At 43.3% G+C, this 19,083-nt stretch overlaps 1 protein-coding gene across 4 annotated transcripts in view; it reads right to left on the reverse strand.

Annotated features, from left to right (window-relative positions):
* THADA (THADA armadillo repeat containing) overlaps window positions 1-19,083 on the reverse strand; it is a 329,970-nt gene that overhangs the window by 50,886 nt on the left and 260,001 nt on the right. For all 4 annotated transcript variants that reach the window (XM_030310495.2, XM_030310494.2, XM_030310496.1 and 1 more), the window contains exons 32-35: window positions 4,759-5,138; window positions 4,074-4,192; window positions 3,668-3,740; window positions 349-502 (exon numbers count right to left, since the gene is read on the reverse strand). In XM_030310495.2, coding sequence (XP_030166355.1) covers window positions 349-502; window positions 3,668-3,740; window positions 4,074-4,192; window positions 4,759-5,138 — 726 coding nt within the window. The remainder of the gene's footprint in view (window positions 1-348; window positions 503-3,667; window positions 3,741-4,073; window positions 4,193-4,758; window positions 5,139-19,083) is intronic.

A 19,083-nucleotide genomic window follows, 5' to 3' on the forward strand; every position in this document is an offset into this window, starting at 1 on the left:
AAGCCATGTGAAAGGGTGTTTAGATTTTATGCTGAAGGCAAGGGGAACCCACTCAAAGGCTTTAAGCAGTGGAGTGAAACGATCAGATCTGTATTTCAGAAAGACCGCAGAGGCTTTTGGAAGCATTAAGGAGAATGGCTTTGAGGGCAAGATTGAAAGAGGCTGTTGGGGAAAAATGAGGAATTGGCAAGGGTTGGTAGGGGCAGGGGCGGGGGTGGCATTTGAAAGAGACGAAGGTACTGTGCACATGGGTAAATTTTCACCTTCCCTTCTTCTTAACCCTGGAGTATCTATTCACACTTCTAGCACATTTGGCACAATGGACCTCCCTGTGCCCAGGACACTTACCGAGAACGGGATCCGGGCTGGTGAGCAAGAACGGTGTGGTGCTGGTGAGGGCTTCGGCAGCGGCCAGCCTGGACTCTGTGGGAAGGTGTTCTCCACAGGATGCGGCGACCAACCGAACCCACTGCTTCAGTGTGGGGACCATGGAGTCCCTGGTCTGAAAGCACAAAGCATATGGCAGTTCAGCAGATGCGGTCAGGGGCTGACATGGTGTTAGGGACGAGCTACATACACCCCATTGGATCTGCAAATTAGCTCTTACTGCAGGGGGAAAATGGTTTTTTAGTTGCTTTTCCAACCCCAACTAGGGAGAAATAAACAAGCCCAGGGGAGAAAATCTGACTGTCTTTCAGTAATACTGAGTCAGTAGAACTAGCGAACAAGTTTCTGGAGTCTTTCTGATGCAAATCAGGTATCAGAACATCAGTGTATCTGACAGCTTCAGTAAAGACAAGCCTTTTGGGGAAAGACTGTGGCAGCAAGTAATACTGTTGTCCCCAGGAATGAGATGCTCCTGTCTTTAGTAACAGAACCTCAGATTTTTGGCTGGGCATGTGGGTACCCAGCTGAAGACTACATTTCCCAGACGCCCCTGCACTTGGGAGTAATATGTGATTAAGTTCTGACTAACGGTACACTTTTAGTCATGCCTTAGGAAACAGCTATGACCTTCCCTTCCTAGGTTTCTCCTTCCTGCTAGCTGAATAAGGACAAGATGGTGGAAGTTGAAGCAACCGTCTGGGACCATGAGATGGAAGTCATGTTGAGAACAGCAGAAAAAGGAACAAGGGCCTGACGGCCCAATGCAGTCCAGCCACCATAACTGCTTTGACTGCTGTGATCTAGTTTAAGCCATGGTATTTGTGAGTTTCTGCTACGACACTTACAGCAGCTTCCTAACTAACACTGTTGTTTAAACAAAGCTCTATTTTTTTTTAAATACTAATAGCTTTCTTTATTGAGATACAATTCACCATATAATTTACCCATTTAAAGTATATAATTGAGTTTTTAGTATATTCACTGGTTTATACAACCCATTTGCCACAGTAAATTTCAGAACATCACCAAAAAGAGAAATCCCACACCATCCTCCATCCTGTCAGCTCCCCAATGACCCAGCCCTAAACCACTAATCTACTTTCTGTCTCTATGGATTTGCTTATTCTGGACATTCCATATAAACTGACCAATACAATGCATGATCTTTTGTGACTGGCTTCTTTCATTTAGCATGTTTTCAAGGTTCATCCATGCTACAGATGTATCAGCACTTCATTACTTTTTATGACTGAATAATATTCCATTGAATGGACATACCACATTTTGTGTACCCATTCATCAGTTGATGGACATTTGGATTATTTCTATCTTTTAAACCCTGGTTTTCTATTTATTCTACAAAGGGGATTATTGTTCCAAATGTACTTTATTTCCCCTATCAATTTAAATGTTCAAAATAACCATCTATGGGGCTCTGTGGAACTGAACCAATGAGCAACTTAGACCTTGAGGAACAGGCCGGCTCCCAATGTACAAAGAAACTCAGGTCTTCCTGGGAACTTCTTTTATGTGTTTCTCTATGGTTTTGTTAATTTTTCTCTCCCTGGAAAACTCCCAATTTTCATCAAATATCGTTTCATTCAAGTACCACGCAGTGCCTTTAAGATGCACATGACAACTGGTTAAAAGCAGCTGTAGATGAGAACACTGTCTTCTGGCAGATGTGACAGGCTGCCCTGTGACTACTTTCTTAGAACTTGTTTTTTATTCCCCTCGGGGATGTAGCTTTGTTTTTTTCCAGTAAGTCCTCTCCCTTCCTACAAACCTCTCCCCCTCAAGCCCCCAACACACACCACTGACTTTTTTTGGCTCTTTTCTCCTAGTGACCAGCCAGCTTTAGCCTCCTGGCACACTTAGCTCTCACCCTCTGTTCCTTCTGAACTCAGTGACCTCCTCTGTGAAGTCTTCTCTTTAGCATCCCTACACTCCCTTCCTCCTCTGAAATCCTCCAGCCTCCTCTCTAACAGGGCATTTAATATCACAATCTAACCCTCCTTCTCACTCATGCCACTGTCCCTCCATCCTTGTTCATCTTCTGATCTCCAAGTACCTCTGGCAGTGCTCCTGTAAGGGACTGGAACCTGTGAAACTGTGCTGCCACTATCACGGTGTGGTCACGTGTAACCAGGAGCTTCAGGTACTTTTACTACAGTATCTACCGCCTTCTACTTATAATAATTCTCTGATGGAGGGGTGCCCTGGGTGGCTCAGTCAGTTAAGCATCTGACTCTTGATTTCAGCTCAGGTCATGATCTCACGGTTCATGAGAGCTCCGTGTCAGGCTCTGTGCTGACAGTGTGGAAGCTGCTTGGGATTCTCTCTCTCTCTGCCCCTCCCCTGCATGCATTCTCTCTCTCTCTCTCAAAAGTAAACATTTAAAAAAATAATAATAATTCTCTGACGGTGGCAGCTTTCTTGTACACCCCTAAGTACACATGTATTTGTCTTAAGGCATCTTCCCAGGAAGTTGTTTCAGTTACTTTGGTTCTGCCTCTCCCCCAAAGGACACGGGAGACAGATGAGGCACATCCGGCCCTCTATACAAAGCCAGCTAGGCCATGTTTTGGGGGAATATTTAAGCCTTAGCAATGTATTGTCATGCTCGGTTGGCCAGGATGCAATCCTAGTGACTTGCTCACTCATTTTTTTTTTTTAATTTTTTTTTTCAACGTTTATTTATTTTTGAGACAGAGAGAGACAGAGCATGAACAGGGGAGGGGCAGAGAGAGAGGGAGACACAGAATCAGAAACAGGCTCCAGGCTCTGAGCTGTCAGCACAGAGCCCGACGCGGGGCTCGAACTCACAGACCGTGAGATCATGACCTGAGCTGAAGTCAGATGCTTAACCGACCAAGCCACCCAGGCGCCCCCCGCTCACTCATTTTTTAAAATAAAGAGTTTAGCTAGAAAAATAGAGGGAAAAAAAAGGGTTTGAGCATGTGTGTGTGAGTGTGTGTGAGTGTGTGTGTGTGTGTGTGTGTGTGTGTGTGTGTGTGTGTGTTCCATGGGAGAAGGCTGTGTTATCCTCAGGGACTCTAATCAAACGTGCCCAGAACAAGAGAAAAGACATGCCAATGGTGGAAAATTCTTGACGAGTTATACCCAAAGTGAAAAATCCACCTGAATAACATTTGGTAGAGGCCACATGTGCATACAGCAGTGGTTCTGCTTGCTGAGACATCTCACTTTAATTGACACCTTCCCCGCAAATGTGAGCACAAAAACCTAGGTCCTAGGCCAGAGGCAGAATCAGCCTTACCTCCTCACACGTCTGCATGCGGTGGGCAATCACTTTGGAGGCAAGTCTCAGAGCTACACTTTGAATTTCAGACCTAGAAAAAGCCAAAACACACACAAAATAAAACCAAACCTACTTTATATACAGATGGGTTTTTGCATCAGTCTGTAATCGATGCCACTGTGAATGCTAGAAATGCTCAGCTCATGACCATACAAATGCCTCCAGAAGTAATTACCTTTTGATTATTAATGTGAAACTCTGACATCATCCTATGACTTGAGCTTAGAACATGCTCCTAGGTAGAGTTTTAGAAAGAAACACAGGACCTGAGCCTTTAGGCCAGGACTGTGCGCAAGTTCATTATATAACTGACTGCTGGGACCACGTGTGATGCCGAGGTTGCACAGGGGTATCGGGCGCAAACCTTTCATTGGAAGCAATATCCATCGTCCAGATCAGGAACTCCTTTGGGGTTAAATGGATACAGTGCTCCGTCTCGGGAAGCCACTCACTGGGGTCCATGCGATGAAGAATTTTCAGTATCTGTGTGTGTCAGATCCATGGGGGGAAAAAAGCTCAGGAGAAAGTCTTCAGAAGCCCAATAATCATCACTTGTACCGTTAATAGGAATCTATCTTTCAAATAGGTCCACTGACTTATTTCTCCCTTAATACTTTTGGGAGACCAAGACAGGGTGGAGTAGTGACATACCCGAGGGACCTTAGTGACCTGGGATCAGAGTCTAGATGCCCCAATTCCTAATCAGTGCCCTTTCCCCTTTGATGATGCTTTCTCGGTGGCCATGAATAAAGCCATGTCAATAAAGACCACCCTTTGCCACATTCTACAGCCAATTTTCAATGCTGTCTTTCTTAGAGCACAGAGTGGCTCACTCCCGTTCTCTATCTTGGCTTATTGCCATCATCATTACCACTGTCATGAAGCCATGACAAGTACTATACGAAGAGTTCTTGCCCACTAGACACTGCATCTCCTTCCTGCGGCTGCAGGAGAAGCCAAACCCAATCATGCCTACACAGTCTTGTTACGGCGAGCTTGCCAAAGAACGTGGGGAGTGGAGGGGATGGTGAATACAACAGAGACTTTACCTTGCAGAAGCATTCTGGGTGATTTTCCTTCATGGCCAACATCAAGAATGTCCCTCCCATATTCCACAGCAAGGGTGGCAGTCCCTTCTCTCCTAATCCAGAGGCTGCTGTTGAAAACCTTTCCAACAGGGCTTCTAAGGTCAGCAGGCGCACTTCAGGGAAAGAAGACTCCAACAGCTGAGGGAAGGATATGGGAATGTCCCTTGCCTGCTCTCCAGCCTGGGCCTCCACTGCCCACACTGCAGAGATGGCTAGTTTGGTGAGGCTCTGGAGGTACTGGGGCAGGCCTGGCACTGTGAAGGTATAGGGGAATCCTGTTATCAGCTCTGATCTTGAGATGATCCTTCTGATGTCCCCCCAGAAGCCAAGATGCTCCAGAGCTGAAAGAGCAAAAAAGCAAAGGGAAAGAGGTTATCACTTTATTCAAAGTTCCACAAAAGGACAGTGGACACTGCAAGGCTTTGGGTACATGGGGGTGGCACTACCAGATGCCTTTCTTGAACAGATTTCACATGAATGATGTAATAAGCGACTAGCCCACTTAGGCTCAGAAGTCTGAACTTACTACATTTGCCTAGAAGCAATTTCTGTTTAGGTAATTCACAATGTTGCTATCAGAAGATGTGGTCCTGGCACCCCTCCCCAACATTCAATAGGTATGGACTCAGGAACCTCTTGAGTCACTAGGCCTCAGAGTTGAGCAGGATAAAAGGCCAGCTAGTCCAAACTTCCTTTAGGGGCTCAGTTCCCTCTCCAGCACCTTTCCTTGGAGGCTCCTGATGGACCCCTACAGTGACTCGGAGCTCACAAGACAGGCTATTCCATTGTTAGCAGATCAAAGTGTCACCAAGTTCTTTTGGGAGTTCCTACTCACTGGCCTAATTTTGCATTTTGTGGTTCCCAATGAGCCCTTCAGGCATTACAGCCCCGGTCTTCTCTGGACAAAACACCCTTGCTTCCTTTAGCTACTCCCCACACGGTGGGGCTTGCCTTCTCTCGCTATTCTAGCTGCCCTCCTTCGGACATGCTTCACCCCTCTTGAGGTTTGGCTCCGTAGAATGGAACATGATTTTCTCACATGATATGACCCACAGGACGATGGCTTTCCCTGTTCTGACACTAGGTTACTGGAGGCACATCACACTTGTTGACTCATGTGGATCTTAAAGTCAACTGAAACCACAGCCTTTCTTTTTTTACATGGTCTACTGAGGGTGGTGAGTCATCTTTCTCCCACCTTGTACTCAGTACTTAGATCAGGACTTGTTTTCTTTGTTTGTTTGTTTTAAACCCAAGTAGAATCCCTGTTAAATTTTATCTCCCTGTTAAGTTTTATGGCCTGCCTTTTAGATTGCCAAGATCTCTTTGTACTCTCACTTCTGATCAAAAAACACTTATTGCCTGCTTACTATGCACTGGGTGCTAAGTAAAATAAGAACACTGCCCATAAGGAGATTATAGTTCACTTTGAGAGTGAGAAATGAATGACTAGGTGATTCCAATACAGTGGTGTAAATGATAATGAGTCTTTAAGGGGAAGGGAGGGGAGAATGTGTTGGAGCCACCAAAGCAGAGCAAAGGTTCAAAAACATGAACCAGAATGGACCACGTGGGGAACCACAGACAGTCTGCTATCACTACAGCACAGAATTCGAGATGGTGCTAGAGAAGTACTGTGGCCAGGACCTGCAGAACCTCCTGGGCCACATGAAGGAGCCTGGACATTCTTCTGGAGGCAAGGGAATGCCACTGGGGCGTTACTTCAAGTGACAAGGTCAGGCAGTCATCTAGGAGAGAAGGGATGAGGGCCTAAAGTAAGGAAGGGCTAGGGGAAGATGGATTTGAGAAGCAGTGAGGGAATCAAATTGGCAGCACTGGGCACTGAATGGGGGAGGAGTCTTGGGTACCTCCCAGAACCCAGATGCTTCACACAACACATTCATCATCCAACAGAAGTTACGTAAACCTCAGTTTGACAAGCATGCCATAAATGGCCGCAAAGAATTAGTGAAACTGTGGACTGGGCCAGTGTGGAGGGCAGAGGGTATCAGTGAGTGTTACAGGCAGCTCCTAGCCCCATCCCCTACCTACTCTAAACTCTCCCCAATTCATTAACCAGCCAGTTATAAATCCTCCTAACTTTACCATTTACCTAACTGTGCGTGGGATTTTACCTACAAGAACATCAGGACAGACTTCATCAAAGGCCTTGCTGAATTTAGGTATCTCATAACTCAGTCAACACTACTGACTTCTAGAAAACTATCATAAACATAATAGAAATATAAAAGATTATGATAACAGAAAAAACTTACTTGAAATTGCAAAACCTTACAGGCTTGCGATAATCCAGGGATTAAGAATACAGAATATTCATGTTACACATCAAATTGCTGCAAAAAGAAGTTTGCCCCAAAAGGCAAAGTGGGGGCTCAGGCTCCCATATGACTGTGCCCCACGGAAAACACCACCACCAACTGCCGCCTGTGGTTGCAGACACACCTTTGCTCTTAACTCAGAGTCTGTAGAAGTCCGAGTTCAAGTGGGAGGGCAGCCATCTTTACAAAGCAGCAGGGAAGCCCCAGACAGTTGGGATCCTCAACCTCTGTGTCACTATCTCTATTTTCTTCTTCTTCTTTTTTTTAAATTTTTCAATGTTTATTCATTTTTGAGAGAGAGAGAGAGAGCGAGCGAGCGTAGCGCACAAGCCACGAGCAAGGGAGGGGCAGAGAGAGAGGGAGACACGGAATCTGAAGCAGGCTCCAGGCTCTGTGTTGTCAGCACAGAGCCCAATGCGGGGCTCGAACCCACAAACCGTGAGATCGTGACCTGAGCCGAAGTTGGATGCTCAACCAACTGAGCCACCCAGGTGCCCCACCATCTCTATTCAGTGCCTAAAAACCTATCCCACTACAATTTAGTGAGGAGACCACACCATGTGGTCTTCAGGTGCCACTTCCTCACTCTTCCCACCCACTGCTGCCTCAGGATAACACTGCCTTAAAAAGGAATTTCATTTGGGGGCGCCTGGGTGGCGCAGTCGGTTAAGCGTCCGACTTCAGCCAGGTCACGATCTCGCGGTCCGTGAGTTCGAGCCCCGCGTCGGGCTCTGGGCTGATGGCTCAGAGCCTGGAGCCTACTTCCGATTCTGTGTCTCCCTCTCTCTGCCCCTCCCCTGTTCATGCTCTGTCTCTCTCTGTCCCAAAAATAAATAAACGTTGAAAAAAAAAATTTAAAAAAAAAAAGGAATTTCATTTGTTGGCAAGGAGTCAGAAACATGGCTCAGAGATCTGCTCTTTAGAACATAATAAGAAACAGGAAGAACTGTCTAGGCCATTCTGGACAATTTTCAGACGAACCTGTTATCTGAAAGAGAGATACTCCAAGCAGAGTGCATCATTCACTACACTCAAGAGCCAGGCACCCAGCCCCACTTGCTTCCTCTAGGGCCTTGACAAAGGATGACATCATCAAGAACCCAAGGACTGAAGGCACTGCCCTAAAGAAATGGAAGATGGGGGACAAGCTTAGGAAGGTCTCCTTTGGGACTTCTTGGCCTACGTTGCCAGTGCAGTTCAGTACAATTCCATAAGCATTTACTGAGCATAAGCATTTACTACGTACTTTGGGAGAGAGAGATTCAGAGTTGAGAAAGAAAAATTACTTGCTATTAAAAAGCTTTATAACTAATGGGAAGATAAAGACAACTACAAAAATTGCAAAATGCTTAGAGCTCTACAAATGTTAGCAAGAAAAGCTACATTTATGTGGCATGCACTATAGAATGTTATATACCCATTATTTAATGCTAGGAATAATAATTACTTTTAGAATTGACACTTGAATACTATTCTAATTCCACAAGTATTAACTCATTTGAAGAAGTAGGTGCTATTATTATTCCCATTTTACAGATGATGAAACAGAGAGGTTAAGTTACTTGCCCAAGGTTGCAAAGAGAGTACATGAGTCAATGAAGGACCAGAACGAATGTGATGGGCACTTACTTTCTACGGGGGTGAGGGGGAGACAAAATAAAAACTTTCACGAGGAAACAACATTTAAGATGGGTCCTGAAGGCTGCCCAGAGGTGCCTGACTGGAGGTGGAAATGGCAAATGCTCCAGGGGAGGTTGAGAGACAAAGAGAGACCAAGAATAGGTTCGCTGAGTTAGTGTGTCAGCCGAGGAGGAGCCAGGTCAGAACCACAAGCTACGAGTTATCAAATGACATTCATTTAGATACTTTCTCCTAACTACTTCATTGTGCACCAAGACCCAAAGAGATGACCTAGAGCACAGTTTCTCAAACTGGAGTGAGCATGAGAATCACCTGGAGGGCTTGCTAACCCACAGACTGCCGCCTGGGCCTCATCCCCAAAAGTCTGATTCAGGAAGTCTGGGGAAGAAGCTGAGAGTTTGCATTTCTTTTCTTTATTTTTTTAAACTTTATTTATTAATTATTATTATTATTATTAATGTTTACTTTTTGAGAGAGAGAGAGAGAGAGAGAGAGGAGGAAGCATAGAGAGAGAGGGACACACAGAATCCAAAGTGGGCTCCAGGCTCTGAGCTGTCAGCACAGAGACCGACAACAGGGCTCGAATCCACGAACCACAAGATCATGACCTGAGCCAGTCTTATGCTTAACCGACTGAGTGAGCCACATAGTCGCCCTTATTTTTTTAATTTTTTAAAAATTTTAGTGAGTGAGAGAGCATGTGCACGAGTGGAGGAGAGCACACTCAGTGCAGAGCCTGATGAGGGGCTCGACCCACGACTCTGGAATCACTGAAATCAAGTGTCCCAAATCAAGTGTTGGAAGCGCAACTGAATGAGCCACCCAGGTGCAGTTTGCCTTTCTAATAAACTCCCAGGTGATGCTGATGCTGCCCAGCCAGGTGCTTTGAAAACCACTGCCCTCAAGTGATAGTTCTTAACCAGAGGTTATTAAAACCACACACACCTGAATCCCACTCTGGCCTATTCTAATCCAGTTGGCTTCAGTTGGGTGCAGACACCTACAGTCTTAAGAAGCCAACAGCTAATTCTGCTGTGTAGCCCAGCTGAGAATCATGTTCCTGAGACACGACTTTCATAGGGGGTCTGTAGGGTTTATGCATGTGTGGGTAGGCAGGGGTTTGCAGTCCCAAGCAGAGTCCAACTGATTCCAGCCCAGTACTTCTTTATAGTGTAGAGAATTCACCACACCCCTTTTCCTCTTACAAATAAAAACATCAAAGGAGGGAAACCACTAGGAACTCAAAAGAATGAACAAGTGCTGGAATAAAGGCCCCTGGCAGGCCTCAATGCTGGCTCCCGGGGTACAGGTTGTTTTAGGTGCAGGATGTAGCGGTGAAATAGAAAGACCAGGCTCCGGTCTCATGGGGTTCCCACTTACATGGGGACCACAGTCCACCTCTCCCCCTGGGCCTACATTGAGGGCGTCTCGAGCTGCAACAGGAGGCTGGAGTTAGAGATGACCAATACTTTAACATAAGCAGCTGCAGTGACTAAAGAAGAGGTACGTATTGCTTTCCTCTCTGACCCAGTGGCTTCTGGGCCCAGGAAGTGCGTTCAATTCACCTGGAGAGCTTTAGAAAAACACCTAGGACAGGGGGCACTTAACTACATGGCCGGGGCAAACCTGGTTTTAAAGGGACCTGGGTGACTCTAGTGTAATTCTTCCAGGCTTGCCAGCTCCTGCTTTACCAGCTCTGCACCCACAGCAGGCAAGACAGAGTCCACCAAACGTTTTTCACAACTGGGACCTCTCCCTGGCCAAGCACGGTTTGGTGTCCTGTGCTACCAAGTGCGTTTGAGAGCCTAGGTCAACACAGGGTACTTATTTCCATTTCTGTCCGTGACTATTGTCCACAGCATGCAAAAAACCGAGGTTAGTTCTTCAGTGGGGTGCCTCAGTCTGAGGTTTAGCACCTCTCTCCTCTGGAAGATAACATTTCTGTTTGCAATTTCAATTTTGATTGCTTTGGGTTTCTTCCTTCCGATCTTTCTTGGAAAGCCAAGTGTTCCAATGAAAGAGTCCAGTCCCTCCTTTAATGGCCCCATCTTATTTTTCATAAATTAGATGATTTTTTCAAACTTATTAATTGGGAGTTTTTTCCAGCCCTCCTTATTTGGAAAGTCTTTGGATTTTCTCACCAGTGCAGTCACCCAAGTATGTGTGACCGATTTTAAACATCCAATTTGATTTCGTTTTTGAAATTAACTTTTTGTTTCTTTAGAGCAAGTGTATTTCTAGCCTTCAAAGGCACGGCTTAATGCTGGATTCACTTGGAAGGGTAATACCTCCGGCTGTGCTAAGTCCTGATTCAATGGGGAAATAATTCCCCAAGTTTGGAATCCAAGGACCGAGAAAATGTCAAAAACAATGTGACAGACTGGTGTATGTTGCCAGCTTTTTATCTTGTCAAGGAAGGATGTTAAAAACCTAACATCTATTCATCATTTCATAAAAGAAAGGCTATCTTAACACGGAAAAAAGTAGCAAACCCATGGTGGCATCATAAAGGGCAATTCTTTTTTTTTTAAATTTTTTAATGTTTATTTATTTTTGAGACAGAGAGAGACAGAGCATGAATGGGGGAGGGTCAGAGAGAGAGGGAGACACAGAATCTGAAACAGGCTCCAGGCTCTGAGCAGTCAGCACAGAGCCCGACGCAGGGCTTGAACTCACGGACTGCGAGATCATGACCTGAGCTGAAGTCGGAGGCTTAACCGACTGAGCCACCCAGGCGTCCCCCCAAGGGCAATTCTTTAAAGACATTTGGCTTTAAGAAAAATTTGCCATAATATCATTTGGTTATAGTTTTATTATGAAAGCATCACCAGGGTGCAGCACAAGGGAACTGTAGTTTCGGAGAAGCTGGTAACAGTTTCCTGAGTTTGATCTGTTTGGACAGCATGACAACCCTAACAGAGGTCTCCTCTGGGGGAACCGCAGGGACTTTGCCGTGTCCCTTGGGACAGCGAGCAAAGTGTCTGTGTGAAGGAGCACAGTGGTCCATTCACACAATTCCCTCTGGTAATCTCTGATGTGTTATCTTAGCAGTTCTTGGTTCTTTGGCAAGCTGCAGATTTCAGTGTTATGTCTGCAACCTGAATAGAGATTGCTAAATTAACTGCATTTCAAAGGTGCCACTCCCTAACTAACCAAGGTAGGGTGCTAACATCAACCTGGTACCGAAAGAGGATTTAAAAGCAGCGCATATATATAATATAATATAATATAATATAATATAATATAATATAATATAATATAATATAATATATAAAATATATATAATATATATATATTTTCTAGTTTATTTTTGAGAGAGAGAGGGAGACAGAGCGAGTGAGTGAGCGCAGAGGCTGGGCAGAGAGAGAAGGGGACAGAGGAACCAAAGCCGCCTCTACACTGACAGCAGAGAGCCCGATGTGGGGCTCAACCTCACAAACCATGAGATCATGACCTGAGCCGAAGTTGGACCCTTGAGCCACCCAGGCACCCTGCAGCACATACTCTGAGCAGGGACAGTCAGTGTCCTATGTCACAAATCCTGTCTTATTATTTAGGGAAGTCTGTCTTCTCCCCAGAGGAGGAGCCTAGCCCCAAAGGGCAGGCCTGTGGGTCATTCATCTTTGATTTTGAGCTACTCATATGGATCTGTTAAAATTTCTTAAAAAAAAAAAAAAAAATCAACATAATCTTAAAAAGATGCATGTTAATCTAAATAGCTTTAATAAGGACCTTCTGGGAAAAAAAACATGGGATGATATCATTGCTACATAATTATGGATACAGTGGAGTTTCGCCATAGGAGCATTTAATTTAGGCGAATTTAACTCTAAGCACTCAGCAGATAGATCGGAAAATAACAATTAAAATAGAAGGCAGTTTCACCTGGCACCCCAGTCACTAAACACATTCCTGGAAGGGTGGTTGTGCTGCTCCCACAGACCAGAGGTTCTCAGACTTTAGTGTGCTTTCTTGCAGAGCTCCTGACTCAGTTGGCCTGGGGCAGGGCCCCCCAGATCACAGTTCCAACAAATTCCCAGGTGATACTGATGCCGCTATGCAGGAACCACATTTTAAGAACCACTGTCTCCACCCATCTGAGATCATCTGCGCTTCCTGCAGCGTAAACACCTTGCCGCCATGCTGAATTCGTGTGTGACTAGTGTTTACTGGTGTTTGTTTTTGAACACCACGGCTCCTAATCATAAGTCAGCCCCTTCATCTAGTGTTTGGCCAAAAGCTCCTGGCTTCACTGTGAAGTCACGAATCCAGATAGCCTGATTTTGTGTTGAACTGGCCCAAGTAAAATAGGAAAGAAAGAGTAAGTGTGCTGGCCCCAAGACCGCACTTCCTTGGCCCAGCAGAGATGGTTATAGGGGACGCCAAACTCCCGGTAATCACATTAAACCCGTTCTACTTCTAAGTAGCTAGCTTTTGGTACCCATGAAGGGGGGAAGGATCCCCAGGATTGAAAAGGCCAACCAAACAGAAAAAAATGGTTTCACTGCTATGGAATAAGTCACATACCACGATATTGTGTCAATGACAATGATACTGATTATGTCACTGTGGTAGTCACTTGCCACTAAGAATCAGAAGTTTTTTTTCTTTTGCCTGACCTTGCACATGCTGTTGCCTCTGCCTCAAATGAATGAATGAATGAACAAATGAATAGATTTCTCTTTCACATACTGAAAAGGCTCTGAATTCTCTGATACCAGTAGGTCAAGAAAAGTTTGCAGATGGAACTGTTCTAAAGTTTCTTGGATCCTCCCCCTTTCTCCCAGAATCTCCAGCTTCCTTAGAAAAGTTGGGCGTGAGCAAATACAAAGCAGACTTCATTTTTAATTCACAGCAACATGGACAGTGTTTTCTATTTCAAAGGACTGTAGCTCTGGTCAGAGAGATCTGCAGTCAGATCCAACAAAAGTTCCTACCTCAAACAGTTGACAAACTGGTTCTAAAAATAATCACAGATGACAATTTGTACACTCTGTGAATGTTAATGTCCCCTTGCGCAATTTGTCAGTAAAAAGTATATATATATTTGGGGAGAAAAGGAAACCATAGGAACTGCAACAACAACAACAAATCAACTGATTTAATAAATCTTGGCTTCTCCTTATCGAAGGGAAATTCCATTCCTGGATTTAATCCTCTGCGCCTCCCAAAGCACTGTAATCCTGACCCTGGGGGCCCCTCCACTAACCAACATGTAGAATGACCTGGTGGAAGGATCTGGAGACTAACTTTGTCTTGAGAAACACCATGAACTGGTGCTGGCTGCTTATTTCTTGCCTACTTCTGTTTCCAGGTCTCTGAACCCCTTTATGCCCTGTTTACCCGTCCCTTTGAAAATATTCCCTCCTTCCCTTGCCCCCAGCATATTCTCAAAGGCATGTATTTTTTTTTAAGCACAGAATTCCTTATCTGCTGCTGTGGAAGGAGGATGAGCTTCTGAGAATACCATCTGAAGACTATCTTGTCAACCCATGGAAATAAAAACCTAGTCCCTGTGCTTAGGGTGCTTGGGAGACTGCTCTGGGAGTGATCTCTAAAAGGATTTGGGCTAAAAATGAGCTCATCAGGCATTGGGTGGGACCAAGGTTTACTTCTGGACTCCACCCACCATCCCATCGGCCCCTGTCCAACACAAGGGGGAAGTCAGGAAATACTTGTGGATAAACACATGACAACCCAAAGACACAAACATAAAATTACTTCTGAGCAAACAGCGCTTCTGGTTCTTTGTCAGTGACTGGCTACTAAGGACAAGATTAGGAAATCAGGAATTTCCCTAGCATCACACTCTAGACGTCCTTGTTTAGATCTGCCTTTTCCCCACAAAGACCTGGGGCTTCTGTTCCACCCTTAGGCAATGAGATACAGTATGAAATCAACTTGAAAGGAGGTAGCTAGCTGGGAAGATTCCTTTAAGTAACTGGGGCTTACCTCTGTCTTGTCTCCTGGGATAAGAGAGAAGCCAGAACCACCTATCTCAGTCCCTTGCAGGTGCCACAGTTCACAGTTCTGGGAAAAACTGACTCTAAGACTCAAGAAGTTTCTGGCACTACTGGGCTGCGGACTAACACCCACATGAATGATGCTGTGAGGTACAGCAGAGCTGGCAGATCCAACAGAGTCTATGCTATTTAGCGTGAAGTCCAGCCCCATCACGGAGGGAGAAGTTAAGTACATTCTGCCAGATGAGCAACGGAGGTAAGCCTGGGAGTAAGTGTACCTGGCCATGGGACCAACAGAAGCTTTGTCTCCTGCTCTGCATGAGATGATGCATTTCTTTGTTTTTGCTATCAGTTTTAACTGCTGATAGCTGCTTTTCTTCCAACACTGGATTTTTTCCTTTCTTGGGACATAACTTTTCAAGTTTTCATATATATCTTTTTAATGTGACCTTCATCACCCCGGTCTTCAGAGCATATTAGCCCCATTGTACAGTTGAGGCATCAAGAGGTTTCAAAACAAAGTGATGCAAGTGATTTTTGCTTCAGGCCACCAAGGTTTAACTGTTACAAGAATTGCCCTTGTGCCATAAACAACTAGAAAACTGGACAAAATGTGACAAATTACTGTTTATAAACATTAGATATGGGCAGTGTGATCCTTCAGAGACCAAACAAACAAGGTAAGCCTCACCACTGCCCCAGACTACTACCTAGAGGCAATTTCCATAGCAGGGGAGCCCCAGAGCCCAGAGATCTTGCTGAGTGGAGAAGATGAAAGCTCTGAGTTTGGGGAGGCAGCTGGAATTTGTGGGTCAGAATAGTGACGACGAGGTATCTGTACAAAAACAAAGATCTGCAGAGGCAACCTACTGAGTCTCTGCTGAACACCGATGTGCATGTACGAGGGGTGAAACTCCATGAGGCTGCGGAAAGAACCGTGAGAGCCATGGGCCCAACAATTCTGGAAGCTCAGCTCGGCTCCTGGTAGTTCATGCTCTCACCAGTTAGAGTAGAAAAACCTTGTAATACATGGGGCATCAGGTAGAGACCGAGAAAGGTCTTGTTAGTGGAGCTACATTTGCATTAAACTAAAGGCTCCTCTTCAGATTGGACCCGCCAAAACAGAGCTTATTAAAAGCAAGCCCTGGGGGACCTGGGGGCTCCGTGGTTAAGCATCTGACTTCGGCTCGGGTCATGTTCTCACAGTTTGTGAGCTCATGCACCGCTCTGGGTGAGATCCAAACCCGCTTTGGGTAAAAACACGAGTCCCATGTCTCTCTCTCTTTCTCTCTCTCCCTCTCTCCCTCTCCCTCTCCCTCTCTCCCTCCCCTTTGCTCACTTATGCCCTCTCTCTCTCTAGGAAAAAAAAAAAAAAAAAAAAAAAAAGCAGGCCCTGGAATGGATCTAAAGCAATCCAATGGATCCTAAGTAACAACCATATGTCAGAACAAAGTCCAACACTTTTTTTAATTTTAATTTTTTTAACTAAGTTTTATGGCCAAGTGGGGCTTGAACCCACAATCCTGAGATCAAGAGTCACAGGCATCCCTAAAATCCAACACTTTAAAGGAATAAAATAAATCCAACACTCAACAACATAAAATTAATATTGTCTGGCACCAGTAAAAAAAAAATATGCATGCAAAAAAATGGGAAAATATGACCCATAACTGGGAGAAATATTAATAAAAATAGACCCCAAAGTAACAATAATAATAATGGAAGTAGAAACAAGGATATGATAACAGCTACTATAAACATGCTACATATGGGCAAGAATCTAGAGAAACATGGAAAACGATAAAGAGAAATATGAAAGATATTAAAAGGACACAAATCAAACTTATAGAGCTGAACAAGATAATATATGAAATAAAAAAAATACACTAGATGGAGTTAGCAGCAGATTAAAAACTGCAAAAGAAAAGACTAGTGAATTTAGAGACATGAATTAGAAGCTATCAAAAACGAAACACCGATAGAAAAAACTGCCAGGGCATCAGTGATGTGTGGGACAACTCCCAGTGACCTAATACACATCTGAGTCGAGTCCCAGAAAGAGAAGAAAAAGGGAAAGGGCTGGAAAAAATATTTGAAGAAATAATTGTGTTGGAACAATTGGCCTTTTGTATGCTAGAAATGAAAAGAGAACTTCAACCTTATCTCATGAGATACATGAAAATCTGGTTGATGTCAATCAAAGAGCTAAATGTAAAACCTTATATATAAAATTGTAGAAGAAAACATGACCAAACATCTTTGTGACTTTGGGATAGATAAAGACTTCTTTACTAGGGCACAAAAAGCATAAAACAAAGAAAAAATTGATAAATTGGACTTCATCAGATTCAAAATGTTTGCTCTTCAAAAGACATTGTTAATGAAAAGATAAACAACAGACAGGTAGAAAATATCTATTTGTATAAAGGACTTATATTCAGAATAAAGAACTCTAAGACTCAATAAGAGAACTCAAAAAGAAATATGCAAGAGATTTGAATAGACATTTTACCAAAAATATACATGTATAGAAGAACTGCCAGAGGGACAATAATACCAAGTCTAGGTAAGGATGTGAACAACTAGACCTCTCATATAGTGCTGGTGGGGATGCAAAGTGGTACGCCCCTTTGGAAAACAAGTTTGGCAGTTTCTTGTAATTCTTTTTTTTTTTTTTTTTTTTTTTTTTTTTTTATGAAATTTATTGACAAATTGGTTTCCATACTCTTGTAATCTTATCCTAACCCAGTGATCACCTTCCTGGGTTTTACTTAACAGGAATAAAAACATGACCCACAGAAACACTTCTACATGAATGCTCAGAGCCACATTCTTCACAATCTCCAAAAAGTAGAAATGCCCAAATGTATTTCAACTGGTGATTTAATATAAACCATACAGATAATGGAATACTACTCAGCAATAAAAAGTCATGAGTCACACCATACTAATAAAAGTAAAAAACAAAACACATGATCCATCTCAATAGATACAGAAAAGAATTTGACAAATCCAACACCCTTTCACAGTAAAAAGACACAACAAACTAGAAATAAAGGAAACTTCTTCAACCTGTTAAAGGATTATCTATGAGAAACCCACAGCCGACAACATACTGACTGGTGAAGAAAGCTCTCTCCTTAAGGTCCCAAAAAGACAAGAATGTCTGTTCTTGCCATTTCCATTTAACACTGTACAGGAGGTTCTAGCCAGGGCAATTAGGCAAGAAAAATAAATAAAAGGCATCCAGATTGGAAAGGAAGAAGTAAAAACTCTGTTGCACATGACATGATCTCATATATAGAAAATCCTAAGGAGCCCAAAAAATTCTAATAAATGAGTTCAGTAAGGTTTCAGGATAAAAGATTAATATACAAATATCAACTATAGTTCATATGGTAGCAACAAATAACCTAAAATTGAAATTATGAAAATAATTCCACCTACAACAGCATCAAAAAGAATAGCATAGGAATAAATTATTTAACAAAAGGCGTTCATGAAAGAAACGTCACTGAAAGAAATTGCTGAATATCTAAACAAATGGAAGGACATCCTGTATTCTGATCTGAATACCTGAAGACATAATATTGTTGTAATGACAACTGACCTACAGATTTAACACAATACCTATGAAAACCCTAGCTAGTCTTTCTTTCCTTTTTTGCAGAAGCAGACAAACTTCCTAAATTTTATGACAATATAAGGGACCCAGCCAAAAACTCTTGAAACAGAAGAATAAAGTTGAAGGACTTATATTCTGATTTCAAAAGTTACCAGAAAGCAATGAAAATCAAGACAGTATAGTTCTGCCATAAGGACAGACATGTAGAACAATAGCATAGAATTGAGAGTCCAGAAATAAATTCATATATTTATGGTCAATTGATTATTTGACCAGGGTACCAGGACAATTCAATGGGGGAAAGGATAATGAAAGTCTTTCAACAAAGAGTGCTGGGATAAATGGATAGCCACACGCAATCCTGAGGTACGCTGGACCTGTACCTCACACCAAATACAAAAATTCACTCAAAATGTATCAGAAACCTAAATGTTAAGAGATAAAACTATATAGTCTTTAGAAGAAAGAAGAAAACATGGATACAAATCTCTGTGACCTTGGATTTGGCAATGGTTTCTTAGATTTGATGTCAAAAGCACAACCAACAAAAGAAAAAATAAACTAGATGTCATCAAAACTAAAAATTATACATCAAAGGACATTATCAAGAAGGTGAAAAGACAACCCACAGAATGAGAGAAAATATTTGTAAATCATATAACTGATAAGGGATTAATATCCATATATATAAAGAAGTCTTACAACTCAAGAATAAAAC

This window comes from Lynx canadensis, chromosome A3, assembly GCF_007474595.2.
Source record: "Lynx canadensis isolate LIC74 chromosome A3, mLynCan4.pri.v2, whole genome shotgun sequence".
In the NCBI taxonomy this organism is placed as follows: Eukaryota; Metazoa; Chordata; class Mammalia; order Carnivora; family Felidae; genus Lynx; species Lynx canadensis.